Source organism: Mus caroli, chromosome 2 (genome assembly GCF_900094665.2).
Source record: "Mus caroli chromosome 2, CAROLI_EIJ_v1.1, whole genome shotgun sequence".
NCBI lineage: Eukaryota > Metazoa > Chordata > Mammalia > Rodentia > Muridae > Mus > Mus caroli.
In genome coordinates this window covers 100,412,192-100,430,835 of record NC_034571.1, presented here as the reverse complement: position 1 = coordinate 100,430,835, position 18,644 = coordinate 100,412,192, and the positions used below count along the sequence as shown (strand labels likewise).

Sequence of the window (18,644 nt, the reverse complement as noted above, 5' to 3'; positions counted from 1 at the left end):
CACACACACACACACACAAACACACGTACGATAACTAGTAGAGCTGAGAGAATGTGACAGCTGCTCTGGGTTGTCATCTTGACCATATCTTGAATGAACTACAATCCAGAAGTGAAAGGCACCCCTGTGATCCAGATCTTGAGGCTGGAGGACTCAGGCTTTTGATCCAGATCTTGAGGTGGGAAGGCACATCTTTAACCTGGATCACACCTTCTTCTGGAAGCCTATATAAGAACACGGAAAAAGGAAGGTTTTGCTTTTTGCCTACTTGTCCTTGCCTTGTTAGCACATTCATTCCTTCATTAGCACTGGAGCCTGCTTCTTTGGGACTCCAGCATACACAGAAGAAAACTGTGACATCTAGCCTTGTGGGACTGAGCAACTACTAGATTCTTGGACTTTCTATTCACAGACAGCATTGTTGTATTAGTTGGATTGCAGTTTGTAAGTCATTTCAATATACATGCATATAGATTGATTCCATAAGTGCTGTGACTCTAGAGAACCCTGACTGATACAGAGAATTACATTAATTTGCATGGTTATACAACTATCTCATAGCTAAGTCAGGAATGGAACCAGGTTTTCTCACTCTAGTTTAGTTTTGCATCATTTGGACATTGTAGCAACTAACCTTTAGCAAACAACCACTGCACACTGTGTTGGTTTGAATGAGTTTGACCCCCCATAGATTCATGGGTTCCAAAGCTTGGCCATAGGGAGTGGCACTCTTAAGAGGGACAGCCCTATTGGAGTAGATGTGGCCCTGTTGAAGGAAGTGTGTAGGCAGGTTTTAAGGCCTACTATGCTCAAGTTCCTCCAAGTATACAATGCCAATGCCTCCTGGTTGCCTGGCAAAGAGAATCTCCTCCTGGCTGCCTTCAGATCAAGATGTAGAATTGTCAGCTCATCCAGCACCATGTCTGCCTGTGTGCTGCCTTGATTCTCACCATGATGATAATGGACTAAACCTCTAAAACTGTAAACCAAACCCCAATAAAACGTTTTCCTTTTAAGAGTTGCCTTGGTCATGGTGTCTGTTCACAGCAATAAAACCCTAAGACACATACCTTTAAGAATAACTACAATTGGTACAGCAAAATTGTTCAGTGGATTATACCACTTGCTAAAAAGTCTGATGACGTAAATTTGATTCCCAGAACACATATGATACAGGAGAAAACTGACTCCCAAATGTTCTGTTCTGATCTCCATACATAAATACACACAGTAAATAAATAAATAAATAAATAAATAAATAAATAAATAAATATTTTTAAAAAAGAATAACTATAAGATGGCTCAGTGGGTTTAGGAGGTGGCCTTGCAATCTGGTGGTCTAAAATCAATCCCTTGAACCCATGTAAAGTTAAAAGAAGAAAAACAGCTCTACAAAGTTGTCCTCTGAGCCCTGTATACATGCCATGATACACATGTTCGTACACATACACATCCCTCACAGAGAAAGACTGAGATAGAAACAGAAAGATTTATATTAAAATAATACAATTTGAAAAACTATAATGCAAATAAACAATAACTGACATTAAGTTTAACATCAACACTTGAGTGTTGGTAAACATGTTTTAGAGAACAAATTCATTTTACAAAGAGTATGAGTTGATGTAATCACTTTGGAAAACTCTTTGCCAGTGTTTACCGCGACTGAACATACACACTGCCAACAATCCAAGAATCCCACTACCCACTACATCTCTGAATGAAAATATGAATGTATGTGTCTTAGTCAGGGTTTCTATTCCTGCACAAACATCACGACCAAGAGGCAAGTTGGGGAGGAAAGCTTACACTTCCATGTTATTGTTCATCACCAAAGGAAGTCAGGACTGGAAGTCAAGCAGGTCAGAAAGCAGGAGCTGATGCAGAGGCCATGGAGGGATGTTCTTTACTGGCTTGCCTCCCCTGGCTTGCTTAGCTTGCTTTCTTATAGAACCCAAAACTACCAGCCTAGGGATGGTACCACCCACAATGGGCCCTTCCCCCTTGATCACTAATTGAGAAAATGCCTTACAGTTGGATCTCATGGACACATTTCCACAACTGAAGCTCCTTTCTCTGTAATAACTCCAGCTTGTGTCAAGTTGACACACAGAACCAGCCAGTACAGTATGTAAACCAAAAAGACACAGTGTGAATGGGCCCTTAAACTTTGGAGATTGAAGCAGGAGAACTGTGAGCTTGAAGTCATCCTGGCTGGGCTACATAGTGACTTTAAAAGGCCAGGATGAGCTACATTAAAAAAAAAAAAAAAAAAAAAGAAGAAGAAGAAGAAATGGCTGGGGATGGAGGCAGAATCTCATAGTAGCATTACTTATAAGAGTTGAAAGTAAAATGAATCAATTATTTTATCATTGGTGTGATAGTTTGTATATGCTTAGCCCAGGGAGGTGTAGCCTTGTTGGAGTAGGTGTACCACTGTGGGTACAGGCTTTATTTAATACCCTTGCCCCAGCTCCAGAATCTGGAGTCAGTATTCTCCTAACAGCCTCCAGATGAAGATGTAGAACTCTTGGCTCCTCCTGTCCCTTGTCTGCCTGGATGCTGCCAAGTTCCCGCCTTGATGATAATGGACTGAATCTCTGAACCTGTAAGCCAGCCCCAATTAAATGTCCTTATAACACTTGCCTTGGTCATAGCATCTGTTCACAGCAGTAAAATCCTATCTAAGACAGAAGATGGTACAAGGGCATTGCTGTGATAGGCCTGAACATGCTTTTGTTTGGAAGAATTTAAGTTTTGGGACTTTGGATTTAGAAAGCAATGGAATGCTTTACATGGGGCTTAATGGGCCATCCTAGTAGGAATATGGAAGACTTTGTTTCTGAGAGTGATTTGAATTGTGCGGACCTGGCCCAAGACGTTTCACAAGAGAAGAATTTCAGAATGTGGCCTAGAGACTGTTTTCATGGAATTTTGTTGAAGAATTTGGTTGCTTTTTGCCCTTGTTTGAAGAGTCTACCTGAGACTAAGGTAAACAGAATTATATTAATTACATTGACAAAGGAAATCTCAAAAAAAAAAAAAAAATCCCAGCAGAGACTTTGTTCTCTGGTTAAGTCTCATGAAGAGTGTTTTGAATAAGCATAGCAAGCTTAGAAAGGAAAAAATATAAAATTATATGGTTCGAGTATTAAAGGGGCACCAGAATCCTGTGTTCAAGGATATGAAATTGAATTAAGGGAGTGGTGACCTTGGGGCAAGATCCCACACAGCTAAATTTAGGTCCAAGCATGGTGGTACACACTTTAATCCCAGGAGACAGGCATACAGATCTCTGAGTTCAAGGTGGGAGCACTTTGAACAGAGTCAAGGCAGGTGTGGTGCAGGAGGAGGCTGCTAGGGAAATACAGGCAGCTAGGACAAAGGTATTCAAGCCCACGCCCACAGCGACACACCTACTCCAACAAGGCTACACTTTCTAATAGTTCTACTTCCTGGGCCAAGCATATATAAACCATCACAATTACTAAAATTCTTAGAATAAAATTTTACCAAGAAAAACAAGGAATTGTCAGTACATACAATATGAATGAATTTTGGAGATAAGGTTTAAACACAAGAAGCCAAGTCTGGAAAATCACATGTCATACAGTTGCAAAGTTCAAATAACTGCCAAATTAGTCTACAGTAAATAGCATTAGAGTGGTTGTTACCTGGGTAACAAGGAATGATAACTGGGGTGCAGAGTGATTGGGTATTGGGGACACTGGTGCTTCCTGGACCTTGAACTATAGCCGGAAAGTTGGTTCTATATTGGGAAATACAGAACCAAAAATTCATAAGTCATAGATAGGCAGGACTCAAACTCTCCTCTGTGGTCTGTTAAAATTCAATTGGGATGTTTACAAAACTGGAAATCAATTAAATAAATTGACCCCCTTTCAATTGTCCACGGACCACTCCAAGGCCACCTCTCTCTAAGCCACTCATTACTTTGCCCCATGTCTTCCCTGATCCTCAGTTCCTTTCCTCGGAAAGGGGGAGGCTTGGTGAGGGGGGCGGAGCACCCCTCTCGGAGGCAAGAGGGAGGAGTAAAGGGATGAGGAACTATGGGAAGAGGGACTGAGAAGGGGGCTATGGCAGGAATATAAATAAATAAAATAATAAAGATTGAAAAAACATCCGGCTTCAATTCCCATCACTTCCTGAGAAGGGTCTTCTCCCACCCCCTAGGGTGTATTTATACAATTAAGGCATTTATTTTGTTCTTTGTAGTTTCTTTTCTCCACAATTTTCTTTCGTTCTTCTCCATATATAGGTCCGCAGCTGTGCTGGTTTGATTTATGTGGCTACTGAATACATAAACTGTGTCTAGTGAAAAATGTCCAAGGTATAAGACACGAGATTTCCAGGTTTTAATGGGAAAGAAAAGCAGCACACTTTTGTGTTAATTACATCTTAAAATGTCTCAGACAGGTTGGGTTAAACAATATGTATCATCTATCCTTGAGCGTTTTGTTTGGTTTGGCTTGGTTTGCCTGAGGGATGTCTCATTTTGTTTTTCTCACAGCCCCTCACCTGGTAGCTTAGATTACCCTAAAATGTGCAACAATCCTTCTGCCCAGGCCTCCCAGTTGCTGAGATTGCATACGTGATGCCTGTAAACAATAAAGTTCTAAAATTAATTTTGCCTGCTTCCTTTCATCCCTTTCACATCGCTCCTAGAAGCCTTGTGATTCTCCCTTGAGTCACGTTATACCTTGGGAATATAGGGAGCTGGTCAGTTCTGCCTGCAGCAGCTATTTCAGCAGAGAGCCTTGTTCTCTCTCGGTTATCTCCTTCCAGGGATTGTGGGAACTCTGTGTGCCTTGTTCTCAGCGATCTCCTTCCCCGGGTGTGGGAACTCTGCCTTTGTAGTTTCCCTGATACCTCACCTCCTGCTCCTTCTCAGATAGCTCTTCTAATGTCTCCATTTATTGTTCTCAAACTTCATTATGCTTCAAAACCACCCAAGGGCGTTTGCAGAACATTATATTCCTGGGCCTTACCTGTAAAATCTGATTTAGGATAACAAATGAGGGCCCAGGATTCCAGACTCATTTGCAATACTGTTTCTCATTTTACACCATGCATTCACTGGCTAACTATTTTTTGCCCTTACCTACCTCATCCCTCAGGATGCAGCAGTAATTACAGACTAGCATTTCCCCAACCCTCATCTTCCAGCTTAGAATCCTCTATCCTGGCTCTCTTCACCTGCTATCTCTATCACAAACACAGCTCCTGTAACACAGGAAGCCTTCGCTCCACTCATTCTTTCTGGTTCACTCTTCCATCTGTGCTACAGCTCCACAAGCCAAACCATCTTCTCCTTCCCATTATCTCTATCTAATCAGCCAGAAGATCCCAGTTCTGCTTCTTGATCAGCTCTTATCCTCGGTGAGACTTCCTCATTCCTTTAGGTTAGGGTTTCGAATTCTTGAAATATTGAGTCAGTTAGTAATTGCAGGAACCATCCTACACATTATAGGATGCTTAGTAGTTTCTCAACCTTACTCTCCCAAGGACCAGTTAGCATCTCCTTTAGGACCCAATGCCTCATGATGCTTAGGTTGGGAACCAGGAGGAAGAGAAGGTTTCTTACCCTAAACCCCGTTAGCCCCATAGACACATAGCCTTATTTGAGGCACTGACATCTGCATAAGAGATTCTGGGTGCTGGCCCCTCCTTTATTCCACACTCCTTTTAAAAAAAGTTTTACAGTTTTCATCAGGATAAAACACAGTAGCTAATGCAGCATGAAAAGGACACCATTTGTCTTCTACTTGCCTCCCCAAGCTTTCCACTCCAATGATGCTGAGTGCCTTTGCAGCTTAATTAAGGATGGATGAAATTCATAAGAAGTGGTAACTGTAGCCAGTAAGTATGCGAGTAGCTTAGGAGATAAATGCAAAGCTCGTGGGATGTTTTAAATTTAGGATATGAGTAAGTGTGCGCTTTGTGAAACATAGGCAGAATTGTGTTAAATATATGTAGTAAGTTAGTAAACTATAAGGCATGCCAAAGTTAAAATAAATAGAAAATATGGTGGAACAGAGGGTCACTTGCAGTCAAAATCAGATGAGAAGAACTGTTATCATGATATATCTAAAGTGACAATTTTGTCAGCCCTAATTCAGTCACATTTTTGAAGACATCTAAAATAACCTCATATGTTGCCTACCCAGTGCTAGGTATGAGTTGCTGCTCTTCAAGTTGTTGGCTGGGGTGGGGGGTGGGAGTGTCTGGAATCCAGGGTGGAGTGAAACCATGGAACTAGACCACTCCACACAAAGAAGGGCTTACTGGTGATCAGACTATCAAGACTACTGGGGAGTAAGGGGAGCAACTGAAGGAGGGCATCTTTGAGCTGATGTAGGCTGCTCACATTGGCTAAGAACTAGATACCTTGCCCAAGGTAGTTGTCATTCAGGGCAGGGTAAAAGAGGCTCCAGAAAGATTAGGGGAGGTTCCTGCCTTTAGGCTTCTAAGTACTTGGCCAGGGTCCTTCTGTTTAGGACACTGTCACCAGCACCACCATTTCAAGGGGCCACTTTGGATCTAACAGAGGGGACCCCACGAAATCCCACTCTTCTGAGGAGCTTTTGATGTTTGATGCCTATTGGTGAAGAGAGTCAATTTTCTTCAGGGATGCATTTGCTGATTTTCTTTCATGGATAGCCTCACATTGCAAATACTGACAGCAATGAGTGAACTCTGGGTTTTTAAAAAACAAAACAAAAAACAAACGAAAACAAAACCCAATATACCTGTCTTTAGGTGGGAGAAGATAGAAGGGAGTGGAATCTGTGTCTAGCTGTAGGCATGCCCTAGTCTCTTCCCTTAAGGTCTAATCCAATGGGGCAGGACAGGGTCTGGCTGGGAGACGTCTACTAGGAAGGCAGGTTCAGCTTAAGAGCAAGTTTTCCCTTCCCAGATGCCTTTCAATGTCTCGTTCAGTCCTAAGAGCAGAGCCTTGGTTAGGTTTGGCTGACCTCAATGAGTCTGACCTGCTTTCTGAGGCGTGACAAAAAAACTGTGTAACTATTTATTGTTCCATCTTTCTTCTTCAAGTGCTGGCCATAGCTCTCTAATTTAGCATTAGACTTCCTCCTCTTTGCGGAAGCTCCACCTCTCACCCCAAGGCTGTCTGCTGCGGAGGCCAGTCATATTTATACTCTCCATCTTCCTCTTCGGGACAACTTCGAGATTAACGAATTGCCTGCTCTGGGTTTTTCTTTTTAAAATTCTAATGAGTTGTCCTTGAGTTGTTCTGTTTTAGTTTATTCTTTTATAAATAAAACTAAGATCCCCAGGAAGGGACCCAAATTCCTAGGTTATCATATGTTGACTCCTCAGAGACACCCAAAAATTTCAGGTAATGCTGTCCTCCTTTTAAAGCTGACAAAGAGAACCGAACCCAATCCTGCACTCCTAGATGACATCACTGGAGGTGGAGTTGATCCAAACACACCATGTTTCAAATTCTCAAAACCAAGAAAATGTTATATTCATAGCTGCATGGACTACCTATAGAGTTCTAGGGTCCAGCCTCAACTACCTGGCTGAAACCTTGTCCCAAAATTAAAACAAAAACTCACGTACCTCAAAACAACAACGATTACACTCTTCTCTCCACCCCCAAAATGTAAAGGTTAATTTCCTGTGGTCTACCTTTTACTCAAAGATCTAGACATTTTTTTTTACAATATATAATAAAGAGAGCGTTTTAGAATATATTTAGTTGGAATGAACCAAAAAATAAAATGTGAGACTTTAAATAAAGGGTCCATTCCTTGAGTTGCATTTAACTCTCCTCCAGGATGAGGGCTATCTAGATGCGTTTGTTTGGTGTCCTGCACAGAACAGATTTGCAAACGAAGTAAAGGAAACCTGTGCTTGCTAAGGGCCTCCAAGAGCCCCCCAATTCCCCAACCTCAGGAGAGGATACAAGTTCCTCAGGGCGGGCGAGCAACTGAAGCAACTCTTGCGTTGAATTGAGTCATCCCCCTTGTTCCCGCACCCAGCCCTTCCTCCTCCCGAGGCCTCCGGGCTGGCTTCCGCTCTAGGCTCCTCCTGGTTCCTCTCTATGGTACAAGCGGTCTCTCTAGCCGCCCTCGCCGCCCTCTCGGTTTCTGCGCGGGGCCCGCGGTGGTGCGGAAAGCCGAGCTTGGCCTGTGCAGAGACGGTGCTTCCGGAGCCCAGCGGAGATCCGTGGCAGCTCAGGTGGACCGGGCCGGGCCGGGCCGTAGGGCTGTGAGTGGACTCTGCCGATGGCACTTGAATGTGGGAGGCCGCGGCGGACCGGGAGGAGTGTTGGGAGGGGAGGCCTGTACGGCGGAAGGGGCTTGTAGCAGCCTGGCACCGGGCTCTACCCTGCACACAGTAGGTCCGCCACTGCATCAGGTTGCAGGGTTTTATTTGAACCCAGGGCCTCGCCGCTGCAGAGCTTCCTCCCCAGCTTCTTTGTGAGGACTCACTCGTGCCAAACGTCCTAGGCTACCCTCCAACTCATCAAGCCCCTCCTGAATAGCTCAGATTACAGAAATGAGTAACCAGGCCTGGGTTTTTTTTAAGTTTTGTTGGTTTGTTTTGTTTTTTGAGACAGTTCCTCTGTGTAGTCGTGGCTGACCTGGAATTCTCTATGTGGACAAGGCTAACCTAGAACCCACAGAGATATGCCTGCCTCTGCTTCCCAAGTCCAACTTTAAAAACATTTTGTTTTTATTACGTTATTTGTATGTATGGAAGTTTTGCCAGTATGTATGTGCCAGCAGTGCGTGGCTGGAGCCCCGACAGATCAGAACAGGGCGTCGGATTCCCTTGAAACTGGAGTTACAGGATAGAATGAGCCACCGCGTGGGTGCTGGGAATTAACTCGGGTCTTCTGGAACCATCTCTCCAGACCGTCTTTAAAATTCACAATCTTCGCAGTTCTAGCCGTGTGATTTTTAGTTAAGCACTTTGATGGGTTGAGGGTTTCATTTGTTTCGTTTTGTTTTAATTTTTTTTCTACCCTAGTGCCGTATTCATAGTAGGTTGGATCTGTCTGATGAGTTGAGGCATTGGTGTGGCAGAGAGTAGGGGCATTAATGAGTGAATCCCACACGGGGTTCTGGTGGGGATCATTGCAGAGAAGTGGGATCTGATCACATCGATTTCAAGGAGAGCCTGCCATTTGGGACTCTAGGAATTTCTGACCTTGTGTTTATTCAAAAACTTTGTAAAGAGTAGAGTGTCAGAATTCGCTAATTAGAGAAACCATGACTGTTCAGGCGATCAGGTAGTGTCTTGCCCTTGGAGCTTTGCATGTAACGGAGTAACAAGTAGCAGAGTATGGTGTTTCTGTAAAGCAGAAAGACTTGAAGTTTACTCTTTTACATAGGTTGATGGAAACCTCCGAGGTGAAGGAGGAATTAGTGATGCTTGAAGAATTGATACGAACAACTGGGGTATACAGATGACTGGATCCCATGGTGGCTGGAGAATATGTGACCCCCGAGCCACCATACTCTGAGGAGGTTTTACTGAGTTGACCTGTGATTGGCCAAACTTGATGGGCCTAAAGACAATGGAACTTAAAATTGGATTAAGAAATATTTTGTAGCCAGGCATGGTGGTGCACGCCTTTAATCCCAACACTCGGGAGGCAGAGGCAGATTTCTGAGTTCAAGGCCAGCCTGGTTTAAAAAGTGAGTTCCAGGAGAGAAATCCTATCTCAGGAAAAAAAAAAAAAAAAACAACCTGGAGTAGGTCATTTAGTTAAATCCTTGTCAGAGGTATTTTTGCTGTTTGGAAAACAAAATAGATGCATAGACAATGTCACACATCCAAGAAGGACCTGCAGACCCACTGATCCATTCAGACATTAAAGTATAGTGCCTTTGGTGTTAATATTTGTCATTAAGAACGTCTCACTGGCCAACAAGCCCCAGGGACCCTCCTGCCTCCGTTTTACCAACACTGGGATTACAGATGGGCATCAGAGCACTTGGCTTTTTTGCATTTGCAGGTTCAATGCCTGGGTCCTTACACTTGTGTGGCAATGGCAAGCACTGTACTGACTGAGCCACCCTGTCTGTTGCCAACAGTCTTGTCTAGGAAAGAAACTCCATCCCTCACGTAGGAAATTTAAACTGAGCAGTTCCTGTAAGTTGTTCTTCAGGAAATCTATTTTAGCTCAAATAAGAAGAGCTAGAACCAAAGAAGGCTCTGCTTCCTAAAAGGCTCTGAAAATGGAGGCGCCAAATTTAGCAGATAAAAAGAAAGATACCTGACTGTGCACTTAGATATGAATTTCAGACAGACGGGGTTAACCTCTTAGCAATATGTAGGACATAACTGATAAAAGCACAAAGTTGCAGGTTTAGCTAATAATCCTGTATCTGGCAACAACTGTTGACAATTCTCCTTTAACCATGACTCCAAAGAGATCCTTACTTAAAAAAAAAAATGCAGTGACTGGGACTGAAGAGATGGATCAGCAGTTACAAGCCCTGGCTGCTTTTCCCAAAGACCTGGGTTGAATCCCAGCACCTACATAGCAGCTAACAACTGGAACTCCGGTTCCATAGCATCTGATGCTCCACTTTCTAGTCCTGGCAGCCATGTAGGACGCAGACAACCGTGTATGTAAAGCACCTATGCATGATTTGCTTTTGCGGTTTGTTGGTTCGTTTGTTCATTCGTTTTAAATGCAGTGAATAGACGGATAGTTTACTTTTCTACAATTGACCCATCAAAAATTATAGTACTTTAGGGACTTGGATTTCTAAACATAGACTTCCTGAGTTCTAAGATCACCTTTCCCCCTCTTTGGAGACAGTTTCTAGCCCAGGCTGGCCTCAGGGAGGGAGCTGGGAGTGACCTTGAGTTTCTTTTTTTTTTTTTGTTTTTTGTTTTTTGTTTTTTGTTTTTTCGAGACAGGGTTTCTCTGTATAGCCCTGGCTGTCCTGGAACTCACTTTGTAGACCAGGCTGGCCTCGAAATCAGAAATCCTCCTGCCTCTGCCTCCCGAGTGCTGGGATTAAAGGCGTGCGCCACCACACCTGGCCCAACCTTGAGTTTCTAATCAGTCAGCCTCCCAGATGCTGAGACGGTAGGAGTATTGCGTCATTTGGTGCTGGGAATTGAACCCAGGACTTTCTGTCTGATACAGGGAGTTCAGGGCAGAGTAGTCTCAGTTTCCTGCTCCAGGCCACCTGCATGCCGAATTGTGAATTTTCTTTCTCCTGTATTGAGGATCATTTCCACCTTGCTTTCTCCTTCACTACCCTATTAGATTCTTTCCTTGGGTTCCAACTTTTGGGGTCCCTGTAAGAAACGGCTACCAACACCTCCACCTCTTTTTCTTTCTTCTTTCTCTCTTTGATCCAGATTGCCCACCGAGTTCGGTGTCTTATAATACATAGCAGGGGCCATGCAGCTGCCCTCAGGGTCATGTAGCTGCAGTCATGCATTGCTGGCAGTCCCAGGCTGCACACGCTGGAGTCTCAAGGACTACAGTGTATCCCCTGCTTGTTAACAGATTTTGCAGGCCCTCATAGTACTCGCACAGCAGGCCCCACAGTTCCATGCACAAACTTTCCCTGTTTACCAGAAGTTAAACAAACATCTGTTTACCACAACTGGGGCACCAGCCACAAAGCTAAATAACGATCCCACCAGTGTAACCACTGGTGAGCTAGGGAGTTTGTTTGGCTTATGGTCTTAAACGTTGGGATTATTTACAGGAATATGGGTAATGCCCTCATGAATGGCAGCCTCCTAGAGGTTACATCCTCGAGTCCTTCCTGCAGTTATCCTGCCACTTCACTTCCTGTGAAGTGATTACAGTTCCTTTGCCATTCTAATCTCAATGTATCAGTTAGTTGCTATAGTTACCAGGCCAGGATGACTGTGAGATGATTCCCTATGTCTGGAGGTAGAAGATGGTTGTGGTATGGCAACCTCATAAAGGTTTGCTTAGGCTTTTTATGTGTGATTGTTCATCTGTGTTGGTGTTTGTTCATGCAGAAGAAATTTCATTTTTCTTTTTTCATGTTAGCCAGTAATCCTTTCACTTTGTGTAATGCCATCTATTTACCACAGTAACACAGAACCTCATCACACAGCAAACCCCAGTCTGTTTGTCTGTACTACAGCAGTACCATAGTGTCTTTACTTATCTTTCTAGTAAATCAGCCCTTCTTTCACCGTTTTTGAACTTGTACTCTATCTGGAGTCAGCTTCCACACTCAAGCAGGATGGCATAGGGGGCTTTCCATTTGTCTTTTGAGTGAAATAGTACTGAATTTGTAGAATTCCATAAAGGTCTTTTGTATTTTTTGTAACATTTGTATATTATGTAAAGCATACAGTGTTTTAGTTTCCAGCATCCTTGTTAAATCCCCTACAGATTCTAAGCAGTTTTTCTGTTGAATCTCTAATATTTCTCATGTGAATACTTCTTGTTTCTTCTACTTCTCTGCCATGTAATGTGATCTTAATGTTGTAGCTGTGATCTCAAGGATTCTGGTGTAGAGCTGACCTGACAAGACTTTTTCTCCCATTTCATGATTAAATACATTCTTACTTTTGGTATTTCCTACTTCTCCGTGTTTGCTGTATTTGTTTGTTTTCTAAAGAAGCTGCATTTTACTAACTTTTGACAGTTTTCCAAATCAGAATTTTCAGTACAAATCTGTCTTTAATCTTTTCTTCAGGTTGACCTACCAAAGAGATTTCTAGACAAAATAAAAGAGGGGAAAATTGATAGATTCAAGGACGATGGATCCGTGTTCCGTTGGAGTCCAGCTTCGTACCACACACGACTGCCATAAAACCTTCTATACTCGGCACACAGGTTTCAAGACATTGAAAGAATTGTCATCAAATGACATGCTTTTACTTCAGCTTAGAACTGGAATGACACTTTCTGGGAATAATACAATTTGTCTCCATCACGTAAAAATTTATATTGACAGATTTGAAGAGTTGCAGAAGTCGTGTTGTGACCCATTTAACATACACAAGAAGCTAGCCAAAAAGAACCTGCATGTCATTGACTTAGATGATGCCACTTTTCTGAGCGCCAAGTTTGGAAGACAGCTCGTACCTGGTTGGAAGCTTTGCCCCAAATGTACCCAGATCATCAATGGAAGTGTGGATGTTGATTCAGATGACCGCCAGAGACGGAAACCCGAGTCAGATGTATGTATAGAGGCCATTGTGCTTTCTACAGTGTGGGACTTTAGATATATGGAGTAAATATAAGAAATCATATTTATCATATTTCTGTCACATTCATTAGCATATAACATTTAATGTTGAGGTGAAATAGTGATGCTTTAAAATGTTTCCATACACTCAAGGTCCAGCATGAGCAGTAAACAAGGGCTTAGAACAAAAGAACATAATGTGCCCAAGATTTCAATTTCAATGCTGCATTGGAATCTGTTCTTAAACCTTAGGAAGGAGAGTTTAGGAATGGCCTTTAGAACACTGGCAAAGACCAACTTAAGGAACTTAGGTCCTTTGCTGTTACTGAAGTAACTAGGTGAGTATTGGCCTACTGGAGACTATACACCAGGGAGGGTGTGTGCCTTTGTCTAGAACTAAAGCACAGCTTTAAGAAAGAGAATCATAGAAGTGGGTAATCGTGGATTTTGGTTTTGGTTTTGAGGTGGGGGCTTACTCTGAGGCAGACCTGCTGAGAACTCTGCATGTAGTCAAGACAAGCCTGGCTCTCATGACAGTGGTCCTCCGTCAGCCTCCCTGGACTGGGCCAGGTCTGAGGCATGGTGCCCAGTAGTCAGTCAATGTAATTTCAGGTTTTGGTCTGAGGCATGGTGCCCAGTAGTCAGTCAATGTAATTTCAGATTTTCTCCTTTGAAGATGTTTGGTTTGAGACCCTAGGGTTATTTTACATAACCAAAGTAGACCTGGCCTCCAAGCGGGTTTACTGGGAAATTGCTCTCAGGTGGGCGAGTTCACTGGCCCCAAGGACCAACCAAGGCCAGGGAAGTCACCATGGGGAAATGGCAGGGGGAGGAGGGTACACACCAAATGTTTGTGACTTTTCTTATGTTTCTGTCTCTTAAGTTCTGAATATAGTTAAGGTTAAATTTAGGGCTCCCTGTGCTCAAAGAACATATAGTTTTTACATTGTAAAGGGTGAACTATTTTATGCCTTTTTCTGGGTCTCATGCCTGTACACAGTCATTTATATCAGAAAAGTTGAGGTCTGTGAAGATTTCGTTACCCACAAGGAGCACTTCTTCGAGTTTCTCTCTTTAAGCATTCTATCATTCTTGCTGCTGGCATAGTTTCTCAGTTTTCTGCTTTTTGTTGTATTACTAAGCCAAATTAAAATGTTAAGTTGTGTGTATTGTGTTCCTCTCAGGCGTATCTCCAGGACCCAGCATTATGTGAAGTTCGTCATAGATACTCGATGGTTCTAAACTTGGATGTCTTCACCTCATCTCTCCATTGTTCTTACATGACTGACTTCTTTACCACCTAATCTTTGCTTTGGGTGTATGAAAACATTGTGAAGACCACTTATTTTTACCTCCCCAAAATAACAGATTTAAAATCTTAGCACCAGACTTTTGATTTACCAGAGCATACACACACACAGACACTGTATGTATGTGTATATACATGCAGTGTGTGTGTGTGTGTATACACATACATGTATATGCATGTAATGTATATATACATGTGTATATATAGACATACAGACACAGTACATTTCAGTACGTGAAGCTACTGCACTTCAAGTTAGAAGTCCTGAGGGACAGAGATTTGTTATTTGGAACCTCAGTTCTGAGCTGTTGGCTTATGTGACACTTTCTGCTGCCTTCTCTCCTGAGGTGGCAGCTATTGCTGTCCTCAGTGTGCCAGGCTCCTGCACCTCCTGTCTAAGAGACTAAAGTAGCAAAACTAATACAAAAGTTTGAATATAGACTAGAAGAGTGGCTTTTCCCACCTTCCTTTCTGTGTGTGTTCCAAACTGCATTCCAGACTGGGGGGTTACCCTGAGCTAATGCTAAGTAAAGTCCTATTGTTTGACCCCAAGATTTTAATTTATAGTTTTCTTACTTTTATTCAGGGAAGGACTGCTAAAGCTCTGAGGTCACTACAGTTTACCAACCCAGGGAAGCAAACTGAATTTGCTCCAGAAGGTGGTAAGAGGGAGAAAAGAAAGCTCACCAAAACCGCAAGCGCTGCTTCCGACAGGTGGGCAGCCAGCTCTGCGCTCTCCGTTATTTGTTACGTTCCTGCTGCACGGCCGCATTATCCTTGTGGTTTTTTTTCTTAATTTTCAGTTTTCTGACCAATCATTTTAAATTGTATTCTGATTAGTTAAACCTGAAAGCCATTGCTGTTACTCCTAGGGAAGTAAAGCGGCCGTTGGAGCTCTAGAAACTTCCTTCTGAAGAGGTAGCATGAAGTGAACAAGGTAATGAGAGTAAGAGCTAAAATAATTGAAGAAACATCTTAGAACTCGCCAGTCTCTAAGATGTTTACTGATGTTCTCTTCTTGATGTGTCTGCTTTCTGTGCCTGGCTGACAGCAAGGCCATTGCATTTATGAGACCTCAAGAGTGCTTTCGATTTTTGCACAGGTCCGAAGTAGACACACAGTTCTAGCACAGTCAACAGAAGGAGCAGGAGCTAAGTCATTTAAAATAGATATCCTAACACTGAGTATGTCTAAAAGATCGTGACAAATTTATTATAACAGATTGGACTGTTTTCTTACTGGAATCGACATTTTTACCTTTATTCCATCTGTGAAGTTTTCCATTGAGTGATTTAAAATATTTTCAGACCAGATTTACCAGATGTCATTAAGAAAAGAAATAGGGCTGGAAAGATGGCTCAGAGGTTGAGAGCACTGATTGCTCTTCCAGAGGTCCTGAGTTCAATTCCCAGCAACCACCTGGTGGCTCACAACCATCTGTTGTGATGCCACATCTGTGGGATCTGATGCCCTCTTCTGACATGCAGGCAGATGTGCAGGCAGAACACTGCATATAATTAAGGAAGGAAGGAAGGAAGGAAGGAAGGAAGGAAGGAAGAAATCCTTTTTTTCAAAAAAGAAGAAACAAGAAACATTGATTTTAGAGTGTGACGCCTCTAGAGGAGGATGTGCCCTATGGTCACAGCAGTGTCATTTGGTAACCAAAAAACCAAGTCACTGCCAACTACTCATTCCTGTGATGGTTTGTGTAAAGCCAGTTGGGGGGACATTTCCTTATTGAATTCTTTTTAGTTATAAGTAGTATTTGTGTGCACATCTTAATGTGTATGTATGTGGGTGGGTACTTATGTTGTGAGTGTAGATCAGAGGAAAACTGAAGTCTGGTTTTGCCTCTGGCCTTGGGCCCAGGAATTCCTCAGTTTCCACACTTGTGCACTGAGCATCTTAGCCTCTGCATACATCAGCGTCATTTTCATTTTCATCACTTAGGTCACTTTCCGTCTAGAACTCTCCTGAAGAGTACACATTAAGCCAATTTAGTAGACTCCATCTCTACATAGAAATATTTTACCTCCATTTTCTTCATTATCTTATTTTCAACTAAATATTCAAATATAATCTGTATGAAGTGCAGCTCATTGTTTTATTTTACAGACAAATTATTCCAGCAAAGAGTAAGGTGTATGACAGCCAGGGCCTGCTGATTTTCAGTGGCATGGACCTCTGCGACTGCCTGGACGAGGACTGCTTGGGATGCTTCTACGCCTGCCCCACTTGTGGCTCTACCAAATGTGGGGCTGAGTGCCGCTGCGACCGAAAGTGGCTGTATGAGCAGATAGAGATTGAAGGAGGAGAGATAATCCATAATAAACATGCTGGGTAATTGATAGCATCAAACTATGGGGTCTCTAAAACTAACTCTCTCTCTCTCTCTCTCTCTCTTTCTCTCTCTCTCTCTCTCTCTCTCTCTCTCTCTCTCTTTCTCCAATTCTGTCGCTTTTAGATGCAAGTTTAGCCTAACTGTTGATAAATAAGTCTGAAGCACTTTAGTATGAATTTGGTTGCATTCGGGGTGCTTTACAATTCTTTATTTGATGTAAATTTAGATGGGTTGTTTCTCCAGAGTCGGCTCTAAGCCTGTCTGGGCCAGTCTAACAAGTATAGGTATTTTGCAATTTTGGGGGTTCCCATATGAACAAATTTCAGTGATGATGATATAGTAGAGTCCTCCCTGTCTCCTAGCAGCCTCATGTAGATCTGAGTTGACCTCAGTATATTGTGAGCTGCATGGAGTTCTAACTTCCCAGTGCAGAAGAAAGGATGTGCTTAGCAGCTGTGCTTCATGGTCTGTGCCCATCATTCGTTTCTTTTCCGTTCTCTCAGTGGTTGCTCTCTGTACACCTGTTATTTAATTCACTTACAGAAAAGCATATGGTCTGTTATCTCCCTGTCACCCATATGATATTTTACAAAAATGATCACCCAAATATTGACCAGCAAAGACGAAAACGAGGAAAAGAAATGAACAGTGATATTTCTGGAAGTGAAGTTTGGATCAGTCGTGAATGGAATTGTAGACATTGCCGCTGGCCATGGGAGTGTTGGCTACCATTGCTGTTCTGGAGACAGATGTGCATCAGAGGAACCTGATGATGGAAACTTAACCCACATTGCCAAGAGAAGCAGCTGGGACGAGCAAGAAGACGGTCCTAGACAAAGTTATGGTAAAAAACGTAACATTAAAGACTGTGTATTGTAAATAGATAACTTCACAACATTGGAGTGGTCAGAAAGGTACCTACCTGTTAAATGTTACTAACGAAACAAATGCTCTTCAGACTACTTTTAGGCAAGACAATAAAACTCCAATTCTCAATACATAAACTTTAATTTTCTTGTCTATTTGTAGCTACAAGTTTTTAATGTTTTGATAGGTATCGAAAGGTCATACAACAATTATCTTTTCCCTTGTTAGCTTTTTTTTTTTTTTTTTTTTTTGTGCATGGCCTCACAGTGCTGTGCAATAGGCCCAGCCCTTAGCTAGAAGCAGGGCCTGTGACACAGTAAATTGATCTCCATGCAACACAATAGGTGAATATTTTGAAGTTAAATTAGATACTTAAGTGCTAAAATACAGTTCTTCCAACTAGAGATGAACACAAACGTTCATTACACCATCAGCTTTTTAGTTCTTAATCTATGCATTCTTGGTGAAAATTTGTTCCTAAAGAAAAATTCATTTCTTTTTTTTTTTTTTTACATTTAATATAGTTCATAAATAGCTACACATTTGTCTCAGTCACTGTTGTATTGCTGTGAAGAGACACCATAACCAAGGCAATGCTTATAAAGGAAGCATTGAGGGCTTGCTTACAGTTGCAAAGGCTTAGCCCATTACCATCATGGCGGGGAGAATAGTGGCCTGCAGAAAGATGTGTCAGTATCTGAGATCTTTATGTCCTTACCCACAGGCAAGAGAGCCTGGCATGGCTTTTGAAGCCCCCCCCCCTTCTAACTCTTACCAGATCGTACCACCCGCTAGTAAACAAGCATTCAAGTGTATGATGAGCCTATGGGACCCTTATTCAAACCTTCACAGCAGTATTTCTGGCTGTAAAAACTGGATAATGTGATAGATAGACTTCTAAAAATGTCCCTCAAGAGAGTGGTGAAAA

At 42.5% G+C, this 18,644-nt stretch overlaps 1 protein-coding gene across 3 annotated transcripts; it reads left to right on the top strand.

Moving 5' to 3' along the window:
• The first annotated feature begins 8,111 nt into the window (after positions 1-8,111).
• Arl14ep (ADP ribosylation factor like GTPase 14 effector protein) lies at positions 8,112-17,859 on the top strand. 3 transcript variants are annotated; one of them, XM_021155659.2, is made up of 5 exons: positions 8,112-8,226; positions 12,705-13,191; positions 15,095-15,222; positions 16,624-16,848; positions 17,393-17,859. In XM_021155659.2, exons 2-5 carry the CDS (start codon positions 12,769-12,771, stop codon positions 17,445-17,447), a joined length of 831 nt encoding a protein of 276 aa, XP_021011318.1. In that variant the 5' UTR covers positions 8,112-8,226; positions 12,705-12,768; the 3' UTR covers positions 17,448-17,859. The 3 variants fall into 3 exon arrangements, with proteins under 3 accessions (XP_021011318.1, XP_021011317.1, XP_021011319.1); XM_021155658.2 differs by having other exon boundaries at positions 8,112-8,256; XM_021155660.2 differs by lacking the exon at positions 8,112-8,226 and adding an exon at positions 11,091-11,958.
• The last annotated feature ends 785 nt before the right edge of the window (positions 17,860-18,644 follow it).